Consider the following 18,209-nt stretch of genomic DNA (forward strand, 5'->3'; position numbering starts at 1 on the left):
GCATACAAGTCAGAGGACAACTTTCTGGAGTCAGTTCCTCCCACCTTGTGAGTTCCTGAAATCAAACTTAGGTCATCAGGCTTGGTGGCAAGCACTTTTACCTACTGAGCCATTTTGCTAACTCAGTGTTTTGTATTCTTCATCCAGTACCAACTAGATCGTCTGTAATTATAAACAGGAAGAACATGGAACCAGACTGGTATGTTAAATTAGTTCTTGTCACTGACAAATGAGAGAAATAATTTAAAGGGAAAAGATTTATTTGTGTTTGTGGTGTCTTAGGTCAAACTTGATGGTTATCTGGTTTCATTGCTTTGTTCCTGAGGTAAGGCAGAAAATCGTGGCAGTAAGATCATAGTAGAGAAGGACTACTTACTTTGTGGTAACTAGGAACAGAGGTAAGAGGAAGGGGTCAGTGCCAAGATAGCCTTCAGGGGTATATCTCCAGCAACCCACTTCCTCCAGCCTCTCTGCCTTCTGCATTTCTTTTACCTCCTGATTGTCATTGAATCTTGACTCTATCAGTGCATCAAACCAGTGATTGGGTCAGAACCTTCCAGACCCAATTCTCTCCAGAAAAATCCTCAGATATACTCAGAGGTACTGTTCTCACAGTTCAATAAAATTGACAAGATTAACCACCACAGCTGGGATACAGCAAATTAAGGCATGGGGTTCAGGCACTTGAGAAATGACTCAGCAGGTAGAGGCACTTGCCACATGAGCCTGGTGACCTAAATTCCATCTTCAGAATGCTTGTAAAGGTAGAAAGAGAACTGACTCTACAAAATTGTCCTCTAACTTCTACATGTATTCCATGACATGTCTTACACATGATTTGAATGAGAATGGTCACCATAAGCTCATATTTGAATATTTGGTTCTTGATTGATGAAACTGTTTGGAAAGAATTAAGAAGTATGGCCTTGAGAAAGGAAATATGTCACAGGGAGTGGGAGTAGGGAGGTGAGCTTTGAAGTTAGAGAAGACTATACTATTCCTAGTTAACACTCTTTCTGCCTCCTGCCTGTGGATCAGATGTAAGCTATTATATTCTGTTCCAGGGCCATGCCTGCCTGCCTACTGACATACTCCTAGTCATGATGGCTATGGGCTCACCCTTTGAAACTGTAAGCCCCAAGAAACTCTTCTGTAAGTTGCCTTGGTTACTTAACAGCAATAGAAAAACAACAAGGGCATATGCTCACATACAATAATAAGAAAATTAAAATAAAATAAGTTTGTAAGGTTTAAAGAAAATGTAAATAAGATGCCATGGATATAGACTCTGGAAACAAATGTGGTCATATAGCAGTCGTAGTGTTTTTTATGGAACAACTGGAAATATATGAAGGAAAAAGAGATAGGAAAATAAATTAGGCAAATGGACTGACTTTAAAATAGCAGATGCAGAATGAGGAAAGAAGGAGATGAAACCAAATAATATACATACACAAGACACAGAAGAAAAACACATTCCACAAATAAATTGTTAACAAACTGACCCTATAAATTGGATTCAAAGAATAAGCAAAAGTTCTCAGCTTCTGTTCTTGGTTTTCTCTAACTAGGAGAGAATGCATAGGCAGACTATTGAAGATGAGAGTGAGAAATAGAAGAGAAAATTGAAGCCCAAGGAGAGGGAGGAGATCTAAGACCTCAGGCTAGTGTAGATGAATTCACACCTCAGGGTCATATTCCACACAGATTTGTTAATGTTTTTGCTAAACTGGTAATCTTTGAGGAATTTGTAATAGACATGAAAACTTGTAAGAAGCTGTACAAGTGCGGTGTTCCAAAATTTAAGAGAATGCAGATTCCATAGATTTTAGTGAACTTGACATCACTCCCTCAAAATTCTAGAGATGATCTTAAAATATTTATAGATATTTACATACAAGAAAGATGAGCAGTAATTTACATCAGTTCTCTAAGAAGTTATTCCAGATATTGTAGCTCCCCTGTTCCCTTTGAATGCAGGTATAGTTGCAGCTGTAATGTATCTAGAGTCTGTGGGATTATCTGAGCTGTTGCTGCACTCTTAACTAGTGGTGTGGACTGTACTCCTCTCCAATGCTCATAAAGCTTCGTGTACTCTTGCATGTTCCTTGTTCCATTTCCTGTCTGCTTTATTTTCCAGAGCTTATAATAATGTGTGGTCAAGACTGTGTCCCAAGATACTCAAGGCAGGTCTTTGGATTTTAAGTATTTTAAAACAGTTGAAGATCACTTTTATTTATTTATTTTTTTTTATTTTTTTTTTATTAACTTGAGTATTTCTTATATACATTTCGAGTGTTATTCCCTTTCCCGGTTTCCAGGCAAACATCCCCCTCCCCCCTCCCCTTCCTTATGGGTGTTCCCCTCCCAACCCTCCCCCCATTGCCGCCCTCCCCCCATAGACTAGTTCACTGTGGGTTCAGTCTTAGCAGGACCCAGGGCTTCCCCTTCCACTGGTGCTCTTACTAGGATATTCATTGCTACCTATGGGGTCAGAGTCCAGGGTCAGTCCATGTATAGTCTTTAGGTAGTGGCTTAGTCCCTGGAAGCTCTGGTTGCTTGGCATTGTTGTACTTTTGGGGTCTCGAGCCCCTTCAAGCTCTTCCAGTTCTTTCTCTGATTCCTTCAATAGGGGACCTATTCTCAGTTCAGTGGTTTGCTGCTGGCATTCGCCTCTATACTTGCTGTATTCTGGCTGTGTCTCTCAGGAGCGATCTACATCCGGCTCCTGTCGGTCTGCACTTCTTTGCTTCATCCATCTTGTCTAATTGGGTGGCTGTATATGTATGGGCCACATGTGGGGCAGGCTCTGAATGGGTGTTCCTTCAGTCTCTGTTTTAATTTTTGCCTCTCCCTTCCCTGCCAAGAGTATTCTTTTTCCTCATTTAAAGAAGGAGTGAAGCATTCACATTTTGATCATCCGTCTTGAGTTTCGTTTGTTCTAGGGATCTAGGGTAATTCAAGCATTTGGGCTAATAGCCACTTATCAATGAGTGCATACCATGTATGTCTTTCTGTGATTGGGTTAGCTCACTCAGGATGATATTTTCCAGTTCCAACCATTTGCCTACGAATTTCATAAACTCGTTGTTTTTGATAGCTGAGTAATATTCCATTGTGTAGATGTACCACATTTTCTGTATCCATTCCTCTGTTGAAGGGCATCTGGGTTCTTTCCATTTTCTGGCTATTATAAATAAGGCTGCGATGAACATAGTGGAGCACGTGTCTCTTTTATATGTTGAGGCATCTTTTGGGTATATGCCCAAGAGAGGTATAGCTGGATCCTCAGGCAGTTGAATGTCCAATTTTCTGAGGAACCTCCAGACTGATTTCCAGAATGGTTTTACCAGTCTGCAATCCCACCAACAATGGAGGAGTGTTCCTCTTTCTCCACATCCTCGCCAGCATCTGCTGTCACCTGAGTTTTTGATCTTAGCCAATCGCACTGGTGTGAGGTGAAATCTCAGGGTTGTTTTGATTTGCATTTCCCTTATGACTAAAGATGTTGAACATTTCTTTAGGTGTTTCTCAGCCATTCGGCATTCCTCAGCTGTGAATTCTTTGTTTAGCTCTGAACCCCATTTTTTAATAGGGTTATTTGTTTCCCTGCGGTCTAACTTCCTGAGTTCTTTGTATATTTTGGAAATAAGGCCTCTATCTGTTGTAGGATTGGTAAAGATCTTTTCCCAATCTGTTGGTTGCCGTTTTCTCCTAACCACAGTGTCCTTTGCCTTACAGAAGCTTTGCAGTTTTATGAGATCCCATTTGTCGATTCTTGATCTTAGAGCATAAGCCATTGGTGTTTTGTTCAGGAAATTTTTTCCAGTGCCCGTGTGTTCCAGATGCTTCCCTAGTTTTTCTTCTATTAGTTTGAGTGTGTCTGGTTTGATGTGGAGGTCCTTGATCCACTTGGACTTAAGCTTTGTACAGGGTGATAAGGATGGATCGATCTGCATTCTTCTACATGTTGCCCTCCAGTTGAACCAGCACCATTTGCTGAAAATGCTATCTTTTTTCCATTGGATGGTTTTGGCTCCTTTGTCAAAAATCAAGTGACCATAGGTGTGTGGGTTCATTTCTGGGTCTTCAATTCTATTCCATTGGTCTATCTGTCTGTCTCTGTACCAATACCATGCAGTTTTTATCACTATTGCTCTGTAATACTGCTTGAGTTCAGGGATAGTGATTCCCCCTGAAGTCCTTTTATTGTTGAGGATAGCTTTAGCTATCCTGGGTTTTTTGTTATTCCAGATCAATTTGCAAATTGTTCTGTCTAACTCTTTGAAGAATTGGATTGGTATTTTGATGGGGATTGCATTGAATCTGTAGATTGCTTTTGGTAAAATGGCCATTTTTACTATATTAATCCTGCCAATCCATGAGCATGGGAGATCTTTCCATCTTCTGAGGTCTTCTTCAATTTCTTTCCTCAGTGTCTTGAAGTTCTTATTGTACAGATCTTTTACTTGCTTGGTTAAAGTCACACCGAGGTACTTTATATTATTTGGGTCTATTATGAAGGGTGTCGTTTCCCTAATTTCTTTCTCGGCTTGTTTCTCTTTTGTATAGAGGAAGGCAACTGATTTATTTGAGTTAATTTTATACCCAGCCACTTTGCTGAAGTTGTTTATCAGCTTTAGTAGTTCTCTGGTGGAACTTTTGGGATCACTTAAATATACTATCATGTCATCTGCAAATAGTGATATTTTGACCTCTTCTTTTCCGATCTGTATCCCTTTGATCTCCTTTTGTTGTCTGATTGCTCTGGCTAGAACTTCAAGAACTATATTGAATAAGTAGGGAGAGAGTGGGCAGCCTTGTCTAGTCCCTGATTTTAGTGGGATTGCTTCAAGTTTCTCTCCATTTAGTTTAATGTTAGCAACTGGTTTGCTGTATATGGCTTTTACTATGTTTAGGTATGGGCCTTGAATTCCTATTCTTTCCAGGACTTTTATCATGAAGGGGTGTTGAATTTTGTCAAATGCTTTCTCAGCATCTAATGAAATGATCATGTGGTTCTGTTCTTTCAGTTTGTTTATATAATGGATCACGTTGATGGTTTTCCGTATATTAAACCATCCCTGCATGCCTGGGATGAAGCCTACTTGATCATGGTGGATGATTGTTTTGATGTGCTCTTGAATTCGGTTTGCCAGAATTTTATTGAGTATTTTTGCGTCGATATTCATAAGGGAAATTGGTCTGAAGTTCTCTTTCTTTGTTGTGTCTTTGTGTGGTTTAGGTATAAGAGTAATTGTGGCTTCATAGAAGGAATTCGGTAGGGCTCCATCTGTTTCAATTTTGTGGAATAGTTTGGATAATATTGGTATGAGGTCTTCTATGAAGGTTTGATAGAATTCTGCACTAAACCCGTCTGGACCTGGGCTCTTTTTGGTTGGGAGACCTTTAATGACTGCTTCTATTTCCTTAGGAGTTATGGGGTTGTTTAACTGGTTTATCTGTTCCTGATTTAACTTCGATACCTGGTATCTGTCTAGGAAATTGTCCATTTCCTGAAGATTTTCAAATTTTGTTGAATATAGGTTTTTATAGTAAGATCTGATGATTTTTTGAATTTCCTCCGAATCTGTAGTTATGTCTCCCTTTTCATTTCTGATTTTGTTAATTTGGACACACTCTCTGTGTCCTCTCGTTAGTCTGGCTAAGGGTTTATCTATCTTGTTGATTTTCTCAAAGAACCAACTTTTGGTTCTTTTGATTCTTTCTATGGTCCTTTTTGTTTCTACTTGGTTGATTTCAGCTCTGAGTTTGATTATTTCCTGCCTTCTACTCCTCCTGGGTGTATTTGCTTCTTTTTGTTCTAGAGCTTTTAGGTGTGCTGTCAAGCTGCTGACATATGCTCTTTCCTGTTTCTTTCTGCAGGCACTCAGCGCTATGAGTTTTCCTCTTAGCACAGCTTTCATTGTGTCCCATAAGTTTGAGTATGTTGTATCTTCATTTTCATTAAATTCTAAAAAGTTTTTAATTTCTTTCTTTATTTCTTCCTTGACCAGGTTATCATTGAGTAGAGCATTGTTCAATTTCCACGTATATGTGGGCATTCTTCCCTTATTGTTATTGAAGACCAGTTTTAGGCCGTGGTGGTCCGATAGCACGCATGGGATTATTTCTATCTTTCTGTACCTGTTGAGGCCCGTTTTTTGACCAATTATATGGTCAATTTTGGAGAAAGTACCATGAGGAGCTGAGAAGAAGGTATATCCTTTTGCTTTAGGATAGAATGTTCTATAAATATCCGTTAAGTCCATTTGGCTCATGACTTCTCTTAGTCTGTCTACATCACTGTTTAATTTCTGTTTCCATGATCTGTCCATTGATGAGAGTGGGGTGTTGAAATCTCCCACTATTATTGTGTGAGGTGCAATGTGTGTTTTGAGCTTTAGTAAGGTTTCTTTTACATATGTAGGTGCCCTTGTATTTGGGGCATAGATATTTAGGATTGAGAGTTCATCTTGGTTGATTTTTCCTTTGATGAATATGAAGTGTCCTTCCTTATCTTTTTTGATGACTTTTAGTTGGAAATTGATTTTATTTGATATTAGAATGGCTACTCCAGCTTGCTTCTTCTGACCATTTGCTTGGAAAGTTGTTTTCCAGCCTTTCACTCTGAGGTAGTGTCTGTCTTTGTCTCTGAGGTGTGTTTCCTGTAGGCAGCAGAATGCAGGGTCCTCGTTGCGTATCCAGTTTGTTAATCTATGTCTTTTTATTGGGGAGTTGAGGCCATTGATATTGAGAGATATTAAGGAATAGTGATTATTGCTTCCCGTTATATTCATATTTGATGTGAGGTTATGTTTGTGTGCTTTCATTCTCTTTGTTTTGTTGCCAAGACGATTAGTTTCTTGCTTCTTCTAGGGTATAGCTTGCCTCCTTATGTTGGGCTTTACCATTTATTATCCTTTGTAGTGCTGGATTTGTAGAAAGATATTGTGTAAATTTGGTTTTGTCATGGAATATCTTGGTTTCTCCATCAATGTTAATTGAGAGTTTTGCTGGATACAGTAATCTGGGCTGGCATTTGTGTTCTCTTAGGGTCTGTATAACATCAGTCCAGGATCTTCTGGCCTTCATAGTTTCTGGCGAGAAGTCTGGTGTGATTCTGATAGGTCTCCCTTTATATGTTACTTGACCTTTTTCCCTTACTGCTTTTAATATTCTTTCTTTATTTTGTGCGTTTGGTGTTTTGACAATTATGTGACGGGAGGTGTTTCTTTTCTGGTCCAATCTATTTGGAGTTCTGTAGGCTTCCTGTATGTCTATGGGTATCTCTTTTTTTAGGTTAGGGAAGTTTTCTTCTATGATTTTGTTGAAGATATTTACTGGTCCTTTGAGCTGGGAGTCTTCACTCTCTTCTATACCTATTATCCTTAGGTTTGATCTTCTCATTGAGTCCTGGATTTCCTGTATGTTTTGGACCAGTAGCTTTTTCTGCTTTACATTATCTTTGACAGTTGAGTCAATGATTTCTATGGAATCTTCTGCTCCTGAGATTCTCTCTTCCATCTCTTGTATTCTGTTGGTGAAGCTTGTATCTACAGCTCCTTGTCTCTTCTTTTGGTTTTCTATATCCAGGGTTGTTTCCATGTGTTCTTTCTTGATTGCTTCTATTTCCATTTTTAATTCCTTCAACTGTTTGATTGTGTTTTCCTGGAATTCTTTCAGGGATTTTTGCGATTCCTCTCTGTAGGCTTTTACTTGTTTATTAATGTTTTCCTGTGCTTCCCTAAGTGTGTTCAGGTCTTTCCTGAAGTCCTCCAGCATCATGATCAAATATGATTTTGAAACTAGATCTTGCTTTTCTGGTGTGTTTGGATATTCCATGTTTGTTTTGGTGGGAGAATTGGGCTCCGATGATGGCATGTAGTCTTGGTTTCTGTTGCTTGGGTTCCTGCGCTTGCCTCTCGCCATCAGATTATCTCTAGTGTTACTTTGTTCTGCTATTTCTGACAGTGGCTAGACTGTCCTATAAGCCTGTGTGTCAGGAGTGCTGTAGACCTGTTTTCCTCTCTTTCAGTCAGTTATGGGGACAGAGTGTTCTGCTTTCGGGCGTGTAGTTTTTCCTCTCTACAGGTCTTCAGCTGTTCCTGTGGGCCTGTGTCTTGAGTTCACCAGGCAGCTTTCTTGCAGCAGAAAATTTGGTCTTACCTGTGGTCCCGAGGCTCAGGTTTGCTCGTGGGGTGCTGTCCAGGGGCTCTCTGCAGTGGCAGCAACCAGGAAGACCTGTGCCGCCCCTTCCGGGAGCTTCAGTGCACCAGGGTTCCAGATGGTCTTTGGCTTTTTCCTCTGGCGTCCGAGATGTGTGTGCAGGGAGCAGTCTCTTCTGGTTTCCCAGGCCTGTCTGCCTCTCTGAAGGTTTAGCTCTCCCTCCCACGGGATTTGGGTGCAGAGAACTGTTTATCCGGTCTGTTTCCTTCAGGGTCTGGCGGTGTCTCAGGCAGGGGTCCTGCCGCTCCTGGGCCCTCCCCCACGGGAGCCCAGAGGCCTTATACAGTTTCCTCTTGGGCCAGGGATGTGGGCAGGGGTGAGCAGTGTTGGTGGTCTCTTCCGCTCTGCAGCCTCAGGAGTGCCCACCTGACCAGGCGGTTGGGTCTCTCTCTCACCGGGTCTAGGAGCAGAGAGCTGCTGCGGGCCGGGATCCGCGTGTGTGGGCCACTTTTATTTTTTAATCATTGTTTGTTGTTATAAAATATAAAAAATAAAAAAAGTAAAGGGTTGTCTTTTATCCCACTAGGTCTGGCACCGCAGTGCCCCAAGATATCTGCTGGATATCTTGCCAGAAGCACACATTGCAATTCTGTGGCAGCCCAGACCAGCCGCCCCACACTCCATTACATTTAAATCTACACATGAAAGAACACACAACACAATAATCTTTGACCCAGTTGGTAAGATATAATTGTTCACCTAAACATAAAAAGTCCAGTACCATCCATCCCTTAAGAACATTAATAACAACCTGTAAATACACAGAGCGGAATTTTAATATCACCTGCCATATTGTCCTGCCACAGCTTCTCTCCCTCTCCCTCTTCTCTCTTCCTCCTTTAAGTTCCAGTCTCCTCCTCTTCCTTCAAACTTTTCTCCCGCCCATCCTTCCTTCTCCTCCAATGACAGGCCTCCTTCTATCCTGTACCTGCCCTTCACCTGTATTTTACAAATTCAATGGGGAGAAGGTTCTGGTGAAGTCACCTGAGTCCTGAACTTGTAACTAGGGGCAGTGGAATTAGCATCAAAATACAAATAACTCCAGGGAAACCACAACAGTTGTTATTAAAAATAAGCCCCATAGCTAATAATGAAAATTTCCTCATGTCTTCTAGGTAAAAACTATAGAACCAAACTATACAGATAGCTTAACAGAAGCATCTTATTGCTCTCAGAAGTACAAAATTTCCCTAGGCATTCTGAAGTAGCTTTCATTATATTATATGCAGAAAAAATTGAGTTTCATTTAAAGAATTCAAATAAAACAAGGAATTTAAGAATTTGATTTTTTGGTAGGAATTTATCATTATTTGGTTTTGGTATTTTGAGTTCTCATATATCTTCAAATATTATTCACCCTGTTAAGAGAGTAATAGATTGGCTGTCTGTAAGAACACTGAGTTATATATGGGTTATAGTCCATCATCTCCTAGATTTCCCTGTTTAGAAGACTGATACTTGTCTTATTCTCTTTTGTGGTTAATTTGTGCCTGATGTGGAGGTAGGAGTTGGAAAGGGAAGAGTGCTGTGAATAAGTTTATAGTTCTGTATTCTAGGATTTTCTTCCTGAAGACTCAGTTCTTGGAGCTAGGCATTTATTCTTTATTTTAAATTTTTTATTAATTAAGAATTTCATGTATGCATATGTTGTTTTGATCTACTCCACATCCTATTCCCTCCCTTCAAATTCCCCCCACTGCTATTCCCTATGTTCTGTTTTCATGTGTTCTGTTTTTCTCTCTCTTTTAAAACTTAAGAGTCCACTTAGTGTTGCCAGTATGCATAGATGTGGAGCCATCTACTGGAAGATAGGAAGCCTCTCAGGTGCTGTGTCCCTGAAGAAAAGTGACCGAGACTCTTAGCAGTCATCAGTGGCCTATAACTAACTCTTCAGGGGTGGAACTTCCTGACCACACACTCCTTCATTCTGGGGTTTTGCCTGGCTTGATCTTGCTCAGGTTTTGAGCATTCAGTCACAGCCCCTATCGGTTTCTCTGTGTGGAAAACACTGTTTCACTATAATCATCTGTTGCTTCTGGTTCTTACAATCTTTCTATCTCCTCTTCCTCCATCCCAGAGTCTTGGGAGAAGGGGATGTGTGGTACAGACATCCCACTTATGGCTGAGCAATGCACAGTCTCTTATTCTCTGCATATTGACCAGTTATGGACCAGTTATGGGTCTCTGTGTTAAACTGCTGTCTACTCTAAGTTTCTCTGATCCAGGTTGAAAGATGCACTAATCTATTGTGTATAACAATAAGGGTTTAAGAATTCGTGCTCTCTGTGCTAGATATGTAGCTTTGCCCCATTCTTAGCTTGAGTGGTGGGGGCTGGGGCTGCCCACTGGGTAGTACTCCCTGTACAAGGTGTGGGGCTCTGTTGTTTTCCCAGATGGCAGGTTATTAGGGATCAATAGGTGAGGGGGTAGGCAGAGCTACCTATGAGGTAGTTCTAAGAGGTCCTCAGATGGCTTGGGTTTTTTCATTTGTGGTTTTGGGATTACCAACAATTTATTGCCTGTTACATATATCACATACAAAAACGGCTATTGATTTTTTTGCCAGAACTTTATTAACTTTATTTGATTATTATTGCCACTAATGTATTTGTATCTTCTTATAGGTGAAGCCTTATGCTGAGATAATTTTATCTAGTTCATGAACCAAAATTATATATAAGCTGAATGCTACAGCAGTGTTGAAAGACTGGTGAGTAACATAATAAATATTAACAGAAGACTTGGTTCACGGTAAAATTTTGGAGCTATATAGTTAAAGTAAATAGATTCTCCATAGGAAAGTGTATATATATAGATTGTGGTTTATTATAGCACATATTACTAGGTGATTTAAAGCAGCGGTCCTCAATATATGAGTCATGACCCCTTTGGGGGTTGAATGACCCTTTCTAGGAGCTGCATATCACATATCCTGCATATCAGATATTTATCTTTACGATTCATAACAGTAGCAAAATTATAGTCATGAAATAGCAATGAAAATAATTTCATGATTGGGAACTGTTAGTAGAGGTTTGAAGTATTAGGAAGGTTGAGAACCACTGGTTCAAAGGGAAGAAAATAATATTAAAAATAAAAGTGCTTATAAATACCTATGACATACTTTCTATATAAAATTTTATGTAGTAAATATTTTATAGCTATAAATGTGAATAAACTGTAAACACATGGATGGCCATGATAAGTATCAGCTAGTGTGGGTGTAGGTTTCCTGCATTGTAATCTTGGTTCCTTTGCACATACATGAATATTCACAAACTCACCTTCATATCATAAATGCTTCCACTTACAAATTCTGGGTGTTGGCTATAATCTAATGTTATATGTCTTTTAAAAATACTTGTGTGTAGTTTATGTATATCTTTTGTGTTTGTGTTCATATTCTGTATACTTTTCTGAGTATGTGAAATACTAGAACATATTTGAGGAAAATATATGCCTGTCTTTTCAGCTGATTCTCAGAATGGATGGAAAAGATCAAGTATATTGAACATTTATTCTAGGAAGTAATGTACTTACTGTACAACATAGAAATACCTCTAGTGCATATTAGTGTTGTGTTCTGTTTGAGTTAATGTAATTAGGATCTAACTTTTGTAAGAATATTGCATAGAATTTAGAACTTAGTCAATTTGTAGGCAGTGGTTATTTGTTGCTCAGCATAGTAATTATAGTCAGTGATGATTTATTGTATTCTTTAAAAATGTAAAATCATGGGCCTTAGTATTCTCATTGAAGCATAATTAAATTCATTAATTAACTTGATTTAAGCATTCCATATTGTGTGTGTGTGTGTAGATATTTGTGTATTTAAAGTATTGTGTTGCATGTAATAAATAAAACTTTGTCAGTTTAAAAAAATAAAGAGCAATAGAACTAACTGTGAAGAAAGCTGTTACACATATGAATGTTTTTCTCGTGTTGATATATGTGCACAGTGTGCATGCCTGCTGTGCAGAGGCCACATTGCAGAAGGTTGTTAGCTGCCGTGTGTGTTCTAGGAACTAAATCTAGGTCCTCTGTAAGAGCAGCAAATAGTGTGGAGCCCTCTCCAACCTTCCAATTACTTCTGACCATAGATTATTCCGAAATTCTTCGAATATTCTGTTGTTTGTGACTTATTGTTTTCTGAATGTTTGTACATTTTTCCTCTATATTTATTCCTGTATGTTTTACCTTGCTGTTTTCCTTAATCTTAAAATGCCACATTGCCTTTTGTTTTGGCTAAAAGTGGCATAAGCTCAGCAGCTGAATTTCTTCAATTCTCACTCACCTGACAGGAACCATAACTTCCTTTATTGACTAGGGGTTGGTGGTTTTGGAGGGTAGGCCAGTGACTGCATTATATCAAGAGAAAAACATTACGTTATACTATATTATTTATCCTGTAGTTAAGATATATTTATTTTCATTTTGTGTGCATGAGTGTCTTTTCTGTATGTATAGGTATATGTACACACACACACACACACACACACACACACACACATCACATCACATGGATGCTTGCTACCCATGGAGGCCAGAAAGAGGCCTTGGATACCCTGGAACTGGAGTTACAAAGCAGTTATAAGTTTCCATTTGGATTCTAAGAACTGAATGCAGGAGCAGCAAGTGTTCTTTACCACTAAACCATTTCTGCAGCCTCCAGGTTATATTTTTAAAGATTCATTTATCTATTTTAAACATGCAAAGCAAGAACCATTTCCTAAGTAATGGTTTAGTTTTATTCTATGTAAGAGAGAAAGTCAGACTCTCCCTGAACTGCCACTGCTCACTAGTGTCTTCTCCCAAGTAGTCTTATTTATGTCTGCCTACTGTGTTTAGATGTTTCAAACCTGGGACTAGGGTTGGGGATTTAGCTCAGTGGTAGAGCCCTGAGTTCAGTCCTCAGCTCCGGAAAAAAAAAAAAAAAAAAAAAAAGAATGCTTCAAACCTGGGACTGGCACTGTCATAGGAATTACCTAATAAGGTCAGAACTATGCCTGAGAATAGTAGAGAGCTAGGAACTGAAATCTACCAGTTTTAAGTCAGTCTACGGAAATCAGATATATTTAAAGGTAAATTTACATTTATTTTTTAAAAATCTCTCATATCCTATTCACTTTCTAGCTCTGTCATGAGCACCGACAGCAACTCATTGGCACGTGAGTTTCTGATCGATGTCAACCAGCTTTGCAATGCAGTGGTCCAGAGGGCAGAAGCCAGGGAAGAAGAAGAGGAGGAGACACATATGGCAACTCTTGGACAGTACCTTGTCCATGGACGAGGATTTCTGTTACTTACCAAACTAAATTCTATCATTGATCAGGTAATGTCATATCAAACAATTGTTCATCAGTATGTTACTGTTGGTCATCGGTTAGTAACTTATAGATTGCATACTTCCTGAGAATCTTTGTGTTAAAGAGATTATCATATTGTGTATCTTTTACATTATTCCAACAAAAAACCCTATTTGTGAAAATATTATTTATTTGTATACTTTAAAAACTGAAACATTTTAGAGTTTCAAGTGGTCTTTTTTCTTTTCTTTTTTTTTTTTTAAATCATGAGGTTTAATTCAAATACCACATGGGATCTAGTAGATTCAACTAATTATTTTTTCCTTTTTAAATTGAATATTTTCTTTAGATTTCAAATGTTTCCCCTCTGTAAACCCCCTATCTTATCACCCCTTACCCTGCTTCTATGAGGATGCTCCCCCCGCCACCCACTCCTGTCTCACTGCCCTAGCATCCCTCTACAATGGGACATCAAGCCTTCACAGGACCAAGGGCCTCCCCTTCTATTGATGCCAGAAAAGGCCCTCAAGTGGCCTTTTTTTCTAAATAGGTTTTGTATATAGGCTTTTTGTAGCTGATTTGAACACATCAGTCATAAACTACAAGTCACCAATAATATATTGTTATTACATTAAGGAAAGAAATAGAAACCACTTCCCTTTGGTGTCATTTAACTAAAATCAAGGCCAGACTTGGATTCTCTACATAGACATGTTCTCTGTCTTCCACCCTTTTTCTGTTGCATGAGTCTGAATCTGTGACTGCCTAAAATTTGTCCTGTGAATCTGTCTCTGTGTCTCTGTGTTGTCCCTAGCTGTGTGCCTGTCCTTAACAAAGGATTTTGTTCTGTCTTCATTGAACATCACAGAAGGCATCACATGGGGAAGGAATGAGGGATGCTTTATAGAAATCTTTAATAGGATTTTACAAGGTATTAAGTATAAACTCTAATTGACCCAGATAACAAACAAACGGTCCTACAAACTTCATAGTTTATTGGGCAGTACCCCAATGTTATGTTCAACATTTATGGTGGTTATTCATTTTATAAGATTGCTTTCAGGTTGGGTGTGGTGGTACATGCCTTTAATCCTAGTTCTCAGGAGTCAGAGGCAGGCAGATCTCTGAGTTTAAGGCCAGCCTGATCTACCTAGTAAATTCCTGGACAGCCACGGCTATTACACAGATAAACCCAGTCTCAGAAACAAGAACAAGAACAACAACAACAAGAACAACAACAACAAAAATACCCAAACCAAAAGCAAAACCAAAGGTTGCTTTCAACCTCTATATTTGCTGCTTTTAGCAAATGATTATTAGAGCATGAACACATTGTTTTGGATCAGTGGCATGGAAGAGTGCACAATTTAAGATTACAACTATACATTAGCTTATATGCATTATATGCAGTATAAAAGTCTATTATATGAGAAATTCAAGAAAGCAGAGTTGATTGTTAAATCATTTTCTTAAAGTCAGAAAACAAACAGGTTGAGTACATGTTTTACAAATCCTTAGTGAGGATTTCCATTGCTGTGAAGAGACACCATGACCAAGTCAACTCTTACAAATGAAAACATTTAATTGGGGCTGACTTACAGTGTCAGAGGTTTAGGCTATTACCATCATGGTGGGAAGCAAGACAGTCCAGGTAGAAGTGGTGGAGGAGCTGAGAATTCTACATCTTGATCTACAGGTAGCAGAAGGAGAATGTGTATCACCCTGGGTGTAGTTTGAGCATAGGAGACCTCAACGCCCACTCCCACAGTGAGCCACTTTCTTCAACAAGTCCAGACCTACTCAAACAGGGCCATAGCTCCTAACTGTCTCAATCCCAATGGGCCAAGCATTTAAACATAGGAGCGTATGGGGGCCCTACCTGTTCAAACCACCACACAGTAGAATAACAGTTTTAAGTCCTTTTTTTGTTTTGTTGTTGTTGTTGTTTTGTTTGAGGCAGGGTTTCCCTGTATAGTCTTGGCTTTCTTAGAACTCACTGTACAGACCAGGCTGGCCTCAAACCCACAGAGACTTGTCCTCTTCTTCCTCCCAAGTTCGAAGATTAAAGACATACACCACTAGATCCTGGCCCAGTCTTAAGTCTTAGGTGACTTCAAGGTTTATTATTAACTCTGGCTGTGAGGTTCAGCAAAAGATCTAGTCTTATAAAGTGTAAGAAATATTTTCTTAATAATGTATCACCATAGCTTTTGACTTTAATAGCATGAGATTAACATGTTTATTCATAGAAACATACGATTATAATTTAGGAAAGGAGTTTATGTTTTCAGTAAAGATCAGAATGCAGTTTTAGAAGTTTAATGTGAATTAGATACATTTTTCTCTGTATTTTTTTCTTCACTCAGTACGTTTCCTCCTCTCCCCAGCTCCCAGGTTATTAGAAACAATTATAACCCAGGCCAGTCTAGAACTCTTGATCCTCCTGTCTCAATTCCCTGGTACTAGGAGTGTAGGAGTATAGGTATTGGCACCACCTATAGCTTCTCTTTTTAAAGATACCATATAAATAGCACCAGAAATATAATATACTCATCAATAAATCTAATAAAAACATATAATACTGCTGCATAGAATTCTATAAAACATTATTATAAGAAACCAGAGAATATTTACTTAAGTAGAAAGTGATTCAATTTTTATGTGTTCAAAGAATTGTACTATAAAGGTACACGTTTTCTCTAAATTGACCAATACCTTCCAATATAGACCCAATAAAAATCTCTAACTTTTCAGCTAACTTTGTTATGGAGATGTAGTTTATATTTTACAGTCTTTATCCATCCTATATGCGAAATTCACTTGTGTTTTAGACACTCAGAAATATGTGCACCATCACCAGAGTCAATTTTAGAATATTGTCTCAAGAGAAACCTTTAGTCTAGCCATCCTGTCCACACTCCTCCAAGCCCTAAGCTACCACTAATCTGCTTTTCATGGCTATAGATTTTACTTTCCCTTATAATCCACAAAATATCCTTTAATGTATTATTAAAATGCCTAAAATCATCTAAGTCATAATAGCAACAATAGTTTTTCTAGTAGTGTTTTGTCATGTTTTAGGATTAGATATTCTAAATGAATTTGAAATGGTAACATATACTTTGTTTAAATTATTTTACTTTTTGTTTTGCCTGCATGCATATTTGTATACCATGTATGTGCTTTGTACCCACAGAGGCCAGAAGAGGGCGTCAGGTCACCTGACACTGTTATAACAGATGGTTGTGAACAGCCATGTGGATAATGGAAATTGAACTCAGATCCTCTGGAAGAGTAGCTAGTGCTTTTAACTGCTGAGCCATTCTTTCAGTCCCATAACTTATAATTTTATTTGTATTTCACTGACAACTTAATATGTTGAGCTTTTTTTTTCTTATAAACTCAGAAGCATACTTTTTTGTGAGTCTGTTCAAGCTATAGATCCTTTTTAAGGCCAGGCTATCTGTTTATTATCCAGTTATTATGAACTGTGTTGGGTTGTAAATGATAGATCCTTTGTGAAATAACTGTTAATATTAGCTAAATGACTAAAATTACTCAACGTTTAACTGTAATAATATTTTTCCTATATAATAATTTTTATCCCTTCTTCCTACCTACTCACTTTTTGGAATATTTATAGCAATGATAGTAGGGACAGCAGATGCTATCTTTGGAGTACAGATAAATAGCCATTTTAAAAATAGAATTATCTATGTTTGATTGTTTCAGTTGTAAGTGGAGAATGACCATTTGAGTCTTTAAGGAAAATTAGCTGAACAAGACATCTTTTTAAAGATGGAATCACACTAAACACAAAACTGCACATTCTAGAGCAGATTGCAGCTTCTGTATGCAAGTAGAGGTGTTTTTGAGTATTTGGCTAAAGGGGTGATTTACACCCTTCATTGTACACTATAGATGCATTTTGCTTTACTAATAGTTATTATAAGGAATTAAATAGACTCTTTACTAAGATATAATCAACAAAGTAAATGTGCCTATGTAAACTATATAGTTGGATGAGTTTTGACAAGAGTTTATTTTCTCCATGTAAGCACTGCCACACTCAGTGTTCCCCTTCAAATAGCCTCTGCCACTGCCCGCTGGGAGGTAACTGCCGTATTGGTTGCTAGCATCTAAGTATAATTCTGTTTTCTAGAGCTCTGCATCAGTGATCACAGTTTGCCTTCTTATGACTGACATCTTGAATCCATGCTCTTGCATCAGTCATGTTTGTTTGTTTCTGATTAGTGTTTTGTTGTACTACAATTTACCTGTTCATCAGTTGCTTAGCCATTTAGATTGTATGTATTTGGTTATTATGAGTAAAACTGCTATGGACTACAAGTCATTCTGTGTTTACATTTTTCATTGGGCTTGCAAATTATAGGTGAAATGATAACTTTGTAAGAACCTGTAACTTTCCAGTGGTTGAGCCATTTTTAAAAAATGTTATCTAGCTTTATATGAGAATTCTAGTTGTTCTATGTATAGCTTCTCTAAGATTTATGTCATCATTCTTCTAGTGTTAGCCATTTTTAAGTGAGCATGAAAAATTACCTAATTTTATTCCTGACAACTAAGGATGTTTAGTGTTTTTTTATTTTTAATGACTACCCTTTTCTGCAAGAGATATGTGCTATGACGCAGAATGTGGTAGTACTAAACTAC

At 38.3% G+C, this 18,209-nt stretch overlaps 1 protein-coding gene across 6 annotated transcripts in view; it reads left to right on the top strand.

The window, feature by feature from the left end:
• Positions 1–18,209, top strand: part of Lyst (lysosomal trafficking regulator) — a 202,142-nt gene that overhangs the window by 24,793 nt on the left and 159,140 nt on the right. For 4 of the 6 annotated variants that reach the window (XM_063276778.1, XM_063276781.1, NM_053518.2 and 1 more), the window contains 2 exons: positions 10,854–10,939; positions 13,363–13,561. In XM_063276778.1, coding sequence (XP_063132848.1) covers positions 13,370–13,561 — 192 coding nt within the window. In that variant the 5' untranslated portion in view covers positions 10,854–10,939; positions 13,363–13,369. Of the gene's footprint in view, positions 1–147; positions 200–8,666; positions 8,910–10,853; positions 10,940–13,362; positions 13,562–18,209 lie in introns of those variants that run through there. The other 2 variants (XM_063276775.1, XM_063276777.1) reach the window with 2 other exon arrangements.

This window comes from Rattus norvegicus, chromosome 17, assembly GCF_036323735.1.
Source record: "Rattus norvegicus strain BN/NHsdMcwi chromosome 17, GRCr8, whole genome shotgun sequence".
Classification (NCBI taxonomy): domain Eukaryota; kingdom Metazoa; phylum Chordata; class Mammalia; order Rodentia; family Muridae; genus Rattus; species Rattus norvegicus.